The sequence below is a fragment of the Nanorana parkeri genome, unplaced genomic scaffold, assembly GCF_000935625.1.
Source record: "Nanorana parkeri isolate BGI_ZX_2015 unplaced genomic scaffold, ASM93562v1 scaffold2092, whole genome shotgun sequence".
Classification (NCBI taxonomy): domain Eukaryota; kingdom Metazoa; phylum Chordata; class Amphibia; order Anura; family Dicroglossidae; genus Nanorana; species Nanorana parkeri.
This window is the reverse complement of record NW_017308360.1, coordinates 87065-94783: the sequence shown is the minus strand read 5'-3', so window position 1 is coordinate 94783 and position 7719 is coordinate 87065. Positions and strand designations below refer to the sequence as shown.

General features: G+C 51.0%; 1 protein-coding gene across 1 annotated transcript in view; it reads left to right on the top strand.

Moving 5' to 3' along the window:
* Nucleotides 1–2782: 2782 nt before the first annotated feature.
* Nucleotides 2783–7719, top strand: part of LOC108800654 (nicotinamide N-methyltransferase-like) — a 13136-nt gene continuing 8199 nt past the window's right edge. The window contains exons 1-2 of the mRNA XM_018572647.1: nt 2783–3062; nt 7048–7255. Coding sequence (XP_018428149.1) covers nt 2915–3062; nt 7048–7255 — 356 coding nt within the window. The 5' untranslated portion in view covers nt 2783–2914. The remainder of the gene's footprint in view (nt 3063–7047; nt 7256–7719) is intronic.

Here is a 7719-nt window from a genome sequence, read left to right as displayed (position 1 = left end):
TGCGTGTACGGGAGGTGGGAGGGGACACACCTCGGTATTCCTGGACAACCGACTATTCGTTGTGAGCCCCAGCGCTGCCTGCCAGCCATCCTGTCCCTGGAATATCCAATAGGGGGGACGCCTAAATGGAGGTCTTCCTTTACTGTGGGGTCACCAGGTCAGGAAGTGAGGGGAAATCACCATGGTAACACAGCAAAGAAAAAAAACTTTCCCTGCTTCTTCTAAAAAGTGAAAAAACTTTATACACACCGACGGTACCAAATCATTCTGCCACAAGGTGGGCGGTGCTTTAAGACGAGGCTCCGCCCCACGGAGGTTTATAATTGTGGTACACGTGTGCTGTACAGTGGTCGGGCCCCTCACATGTATGCAGTACAATGGTCGGGGCCCCTCACATGTATACAGTACAACGAGATCCAGGGCTGCCCCGCAGTACTGCTACTCCGCCAGCAGATGTCCTCAGCCTTCTGAATTCAATGACAGCCAGTTACATTCAACCACTTCCTGTGAGCTCAGCCTGTCATGGACCCGCCCCCCAGCCTGTGGGAGGAAACGCAGGGTATGAGCTCTCCTCTCTGTTACTCTGCTCTCTCCTCCTATCAGCCTGTCCATTGCTAGCACATGAGAACTGCAGCACCACTGATTGGCTCCTTTTTCACCTGAGTCAGAGCTGTACTGCACAGGGACCATAAAAGGTTGCTGCAAAGTCCGATTTGGGTAATTACACTGCCGGCAATAAAGAAATGTCATGATGTGACGTTTCCAAGCACCATCAGAAGTCCATGTGACACGGTGGGAATGCCATTTGGGAGACAGGGACAGAGCGTTGTCACCCGTCATAGAGACACGCCCGGGATAAGGACCTTTGTGGCAGGATCACCAGGCCCGGCTTTATGAACGGCGGGCAGATTGAATGACATTGACTTGCTCGGGTGTACGTCGGATTTCATGCCGAGTAACCGGCGGTGGAAAATCATCGTCTCCCTGTGTACATATCTGGAATGATAAGATCTGCACCCGGAGAGGGATCCGTGTTACGCTCATTCATCATACATGTCACATCGGTGAACTGCTGCGTGTCCTGCGCTCTTTCCTCATACATGTGAACTGCTGCGTGTCCTGCGCTCTTTCCTCATACATGTGAACTGCTGCGTGTCCTGCGCTCTTTCCTCATACATGTGAACTGCTGCGTGTCCTGCGCTCTTTCCTCATACATGTGAACTGCTGCGTGTCCTGCGCTCTTTCCTCATACATGTGAACTGCTGCGTGTCCTGCGCTCTTTCCTCATACATGTGAACTGCTGCGTGTCCTGCGCTCTTTCCTCATACATGTGAACTGCTGCGTGTCCTGCGCTCTTTCCTCATACATGTGAACTGCTGCGTGTCCTGCGCTCTTTCCTCATACATGTGACATCGGTTAACTGTTGCGTGTTTGGCGCTCTTTCCTCATACATGTGACATCGGTTAACTGTTGCGTGTTTGGCGCTCTTTCCTCATACATGTGACATCGGTGAATTGCTGCGTGCCCTGCGCTCTTTCCTCATACATGTCACATCGGTGAACTGCATGTCCTGTGCTCTTTCTTCATACATGTGAACTGCGTGCCCTGCGCTCTTTCCTCATACATGTGAACTGCTGCGTGTCCTGCGATCTTTCTTTATACATGTGAACTGCTGCGTGTCCTGCGCTCTTTCTTCATACATGTGAACTGCTGCGTGTCCTGCGCTCTTTCTTCATACATGTGAACTGCTGCGTGTCCTCTGCTCTTTCCTCATACATGTGACATCGGTGAGCTGCTGCGTGCCCTGCGCTCTTTCATCATACATATGAACTGCGTGCCCTGCGCTCTTTCCTCATACATGTGACATCGGTGAACTGCTGCGTGTCCTGCGCTCTTTCCTCATACATGTGAACTGCGTGCCCTGCGCTCTTTCCTCATACATGTGACATCGGTGAACTGCTGCGTGTCCTGCGCTCTTTCCTCATACATGTGACATCGGTTAACTGTTGCGTGTTTGGCGCTCTTTCCTCATACATGTGACATCGGTGAATTGCTGCGTGCCCTGCGCTCTTTCCTCATACATGTGACATCGCTGAACTGCGTGTCCTTCGCTCTTTCCTCATACATGTGACATTGGTGAACTGCGTTTCCTGTGCTCTTTCCTCATACATGTCACATCGGTGAACTGCATGTCCTGTGCTCTTTCCTCTTACATGTGAACTGCTGCGTGTCCTGCAATCTTTCTTTATACATGTGAACTGCTGCGTGTCCTGCGCTCTTTCTTCATACATGTGAACTGCTGCGTGTCCTCTGCTCTTTCCTCATACATGTGACATCGGTGAGCTGCTGCGTGCCCTGCGCTCTTTCATCATACATGTGAACTGCTGCGTGTCCTGCGCTCTTTCTTCATACATGTGAACTGCTGCGTGTCCTCTGCTCTTTCCTCATACATGTGACATCGGTGAGCTGCTGCGTGCCCTGCGCTCTTTCATCATACATATGAACTGCGTGCCCTGCGCTCTTTCCTCATACATGTGACATCGGTGAACTGCTGCGTGTCCTGCGCTCTTTCCTCATACATGTGAACTGCGTGCCCTGCGCTCTTTCCTCATACATGTGACATCGGTGAACTGCTGCGTGTCCTGCGCTCTTTCCTCATACATGTGAGCTGCTGCGTGCCCTGCGCTCTTTCCTCATACATGTGAGCTGCTGCGTGTCCTGCGCTCTTTCCTCATACATGTGAGCTGCTGCGTGTCCTGTGCTCTTCCCCCGTTTGGCGCGCAGTCAGCGATTGCGATATTCCCGGCATTCTCCGCATAACATTCCAGGGAGGCTCCGCCCCCTCCCAGCAGAACTTTGGACGCAGCGGCAGAGCTGACAGAGACGGCTGACTCTCCCCAGACTCGGAGGCAGCATGGCGGAGTTCACCACGGCCGGCGAGTACGAGGCGAAGATGAACGCGCAGATCTACCTGGACACGTACTTCCAGCTGGGGTCCGGGAGCCTGGCGGACGATTTCATACGGTTCGCGCTCAGGAAGCTGCACGAGGTCTTTTCGTCAGGTATGTAGCGTGTTACGCAGAGAACCGCCAACAGGCGGAGCGCGCCCCCCCCCCACGGGAGACCAATCAGAGCCCAGCGATTACCGATCTGAGGGCTGGTAGCCGAGTCATGTGACTTCCGGTTGCTATGAGACGGCGGATTCGGCACGGTGACGATATTGCGGCCTTAGTAAATAAGAGTTTGCTCCAGAAGTTCGGCGCCGCCTGAGACACGTTATTATTATTCGGGATGTATGTGGCGCATACAATATAAAGGAGGCGGTGCCGTTATCATACAGGAGGGCCCGGTCTTCAGAGCTTACACTCTAAGTGCAGGGCTCAGAAGAGTGCAGGGGTCAGTAGTATGTAATGCAGAGTGCAGGGGTCAGTAGTATGTAATGCAGAGTGCAGGGGTCAGTAGTATGTAATGCAGAGTGCAGGGGTCAGTAGTATGTAAAGAAGAGTGCAGGGGTCAGTAGTATGTAATGCAGAGTGCAGGGGTCAGTAGTATGTAATGCAGAGTGCAGGGGTCAGTAGTATGTAATGCAGAGTGCAGGGGTCAGTAGCGGGTCAGTCACTGTATCACAGCTAACCACTAGGAGAATAAATGACACAGATCTCACCCTGCAGTACTGCTGAATATTCCTTAGTGTTCATCATCTGGTAAGACACCTAAATAATCCCACCGGGATCTGTTCTGTGATCACCGAGACACCGGGATCTGTTCTGTGATCACCGGGATCTGTTCTGTGATCACCGAGACACCGGGATCTGTTCTGTGATCACCGAGACACCGGGATCTGTTCTGTGATCACTCTATAAAGACTTCCCGCCTTCTATATAAATATTTCACCAATAATCTACGTAATTGTAATAGGCGGACGCAGGGGGCGGATCTTTCCGGGCAGCTCTGTTTCCCCATTTCCCCTCATTCCACGTCAAGGTCACATGACTCGGAGAGATTTAGGAAGGAAATGAAGCGAGTCGGCAGAAAGATACAATGTAAACATCACTGACTTGTACACATAAAGCTTTGTTTTTGTGAAATGTAACCGGGGGGGGGGGAAAGCATCGATACTGCGTGAGAGTTCTGCGTCCCTCCCGACTCCCTGCGCTGTCCTGTGACCCGGGGACTCAGCCGACCGGTGGAAGTGTGCCCACAGACAGTCCTCGTTTCAGCTTCTGCCGTGCAGAAAAAAAATGTGTCTGGACGTCTGGAATGCTTTAAGTAATTCACATATTTTAAAACTTATGTCAGATGCACTGTGAGGCCTTTGATAAAGAACACGGGAGGACATACCACAGACCGGAGCAATCCCAGAACATGGGAGGACATACCACAGACCGGAGCAATCCCAGAACATGGGAGGACATACCACAGACCGGAGCAATCCCAGAACATGGGAGGACATACCACAGACCGGAGCAATCCCAGAACATGGGAGGACATACCACAGACCGGAGCAATCCCAGAACATGGGAGGACATACCACAGACCTGAGTAATTCCAGAACATGGGAGGACATACCACAGACCTGAGTAATCCCAGAACATGGGAGGACATACCACAGACCTGAGCAATCCCAGAACATGGGAGGACATACCACAGACCTGAGTAATCCCGGAACATGGGAGGACATATCACAGACCGGAGCAATCCCAGAACATGGGAGGACATATTATAGACCTGAGCAATCCCGGAACATGAGAGGACATACCACACACCTGAGCAATCCCAGAACATGGGAGGACATACCACAGACGTGAGTAATCCCGGAACATGGGAGGACATATCACAGACCGGAGCAATCCCAGAACATGGGAGGACATATTATAGACCTGAGCAATCCCGGAACATGAGAGGACATACCACACACCTGAGCAATCCCAGAACATGGGAGGACATATCACAGACCTGAGCAATCCCAGAACATGGGAGGACAGACCTCAGTACTCAGAAATCCCGGAACATGGGAGCACTGGACATACCACAGACCTGAGCAATCCCAGAACATGGGAGGACATACCACAGACCTGAGCAATCCCAGAACATGGGAGGACATACCACAGACCTGAGCAATCCCAGAACATGGGAGGACATACCACAGACCTGAGCAATCCCAGAACATGGGAGAACATACCACAGACCTGAGCAATCCCAGAACATGGGATCAGTAGTATGTTAAGCAGAGTGCAGGGGTACATATCACAGACCTGAGTAATTCCAGAACATGGGAGGACATACCACAGACCTGAGTAATCCCGGAACATGGGAGGACATACCACAGACCTGAGCAATCCTAGAACATGGGAGGACATATCACAGACCTAACTACCTGCAGAACATGGGAGGACATACCACAGACCTGAGCAATCCCAGAACATGGGAGGACATACCACAGACCTGAGTAATTTACAATGACTGATCCCTCTCATATCTCTGGTCTTTATTGAACTAGCGGGGGAGGGGGAGGGGGGGATTTAACAATCGAAATCCAGTCCTTGACCAGAGCAGTTATTGGTGTAAGAGGGGTAATGTGAGAGCCAGCAGGAAAACATTTAGGATTTGCCATGTATGTCGGGGGAAGTCATCCTCGGAGAGGTGGGGATCGACCCTAAAAATTTCACTTGATGGGCAATAACCTATAAAGACCCCGCTAAAAAGTAAGAAAGGTTTGCAGAGTTCAGGGGGCAGTAGTTCGTCACACATAGGTCATTAGTATTGAGTGCAGGGGGTCAGTAGTATGTAGTGAAGAGTGCAGGGGCCAGTTGTATGAAGTGCAGGGGTCAGTAGTATGTAATGCAGAGTGCAGGGGTCAGTAGTATGTAGTGCAGGGGTCAGTAGTTTGTAGCACAGAGTGCAGGGGTCAGTAGTATGTAGTGAAGAGTGCAGGGGTCAGTTGTATGAAGTGCAGGGGTCAGTAGTATGTAATGCAGAGTGCAGGGGTCAGTAGTATGTAATGCAGAGTGCAGGGGTCTGTAGTGAGTAATGCAGAGTGCAGGGGTCTGTAGTATGTAATGCAGAGTGCAGGGGTCAGTAGTATGTAATGCAGAGTGCAGGGGTCAGTAGTATGTAATGCAGAGTGCAGGGGTCAGTAGTATGTAATGCAGAGTGCAGGGGTCAGTAGTATGTAATGCAGAGTGCAGGGGTCAGCAGTATGTTGTGCAGGGGTCAGTTGTATGAAGTGCAGGGGCCAGTAGTATGTAATGCAGAGTGTATGGGTCAATAATATGTAATGCAGAGTGCAGGGGTCAGTAGTATGTAATGCAGAGTGCAGGGGTCAGTAGTATGTAGTGCAGGGGTCAGTAGTATGTGATGCAGAGTGCAGGGGTCAGTAGTATGTAATGCAGAGTGTAGGGGTCAGTAGTATGTAATGCAGAGTACAGGGGTCAGTAGTATGGCATGCAGAGTGTAGAGGTCAGTAGTATGTAATGCAGACTGCAGGGGTCAGTAGTATGTCATGCAGAGTGCAAGGGTCAGTAGTATGTAATGCAGAGTGTAGGGGTCAGTAGTATGTAATGCAGAGTGCAAGGGTCAGTAGTATGTAATGCAGAGTGCAAGGGTCAGTAGTATGTAATGCAGAGTACAGGGGTCAGTAGTATGGCATACAGAGTGTAGAGGTCAGTAGTATGTAATGCAGAGTGTAGAGGTCAGTAGTATGTAATGCAGAGTACAGGGGTCAGTAGTATGTCATGCAGAGTGTAGGGGTCAGTAGTATGGCATGCAGAGTACAGGGGTCAGTAGTATGTAATGCAGAGTACAGGGGTCAGTAGTATGTAATGCAGAGTACAGGGGTCAGTAGTATGTCATGCAGAGTGTAGGGGTCAGTAGTATGTAGATGTGCTGATCCATCTTCTGGACTGTGGTGCGGAAGGCACGCAGACCCTGCACCCCATTGGACAGCTGATGGATCCCAGGCAGAGGGGTGAAGTGAATATGAGGCGCTCTATAGACCCCGTGGGGCTCTTGCGGTGATTAGTAACGATCTTGGATTGTCTTTCCCAGGTGCGGTGAAGGGCAGCACTCTTATTGATGTTGGCACTGCCCCGTCCATCTACCAGCTCCTCTCTTCCTGCGAAGCCTTCGATGACATCACCGCCACCTGGTTCACGCAGAGCGAGCTGCGCCTGCTGCAGAAATGGCAGAACAAGGAGCCGGACGCATTCGATTGGACGTCCATACTGACATACGTCTGCGAGTTGGAAGGAAACAAGTAAGAATTTAACGTTCATCGATGTGTAAAAGGTGATTCCCGGGGACGCCGGGTGCTGAAGCTGCATTGGTGGGCGGAGACAGGAGGATTGTGAGCTACCCGTCACATGACCTGTTGCCAACCACCAATCTAGGTGCTAGAATGCCAGAAGGTCTCAGTTATATCTCGGATGTTGATTCATTATTGGGGTAATAAAGACATATCACTTAGATTGGTGACCGGGGAGATTCCCCCTCTCTATTTGTGTGGTCACTGAGACAGGAAGTGATGGGAAATACAAAATGTTACCATGTTGCCAACGCAGGAACAAGGGGTGAAATATCATCAGTGACATGAATTAGAATCGCTGAACGCAGCATCTCAGAAAGCTGTACAATGATCTTACCGTCTGCCATCGTGGCGGGGTTTGCTCTCCCTGCCACCCCAAGGCCAGGTTCCGCAATGCACCTCCTCCCTGCCAAACG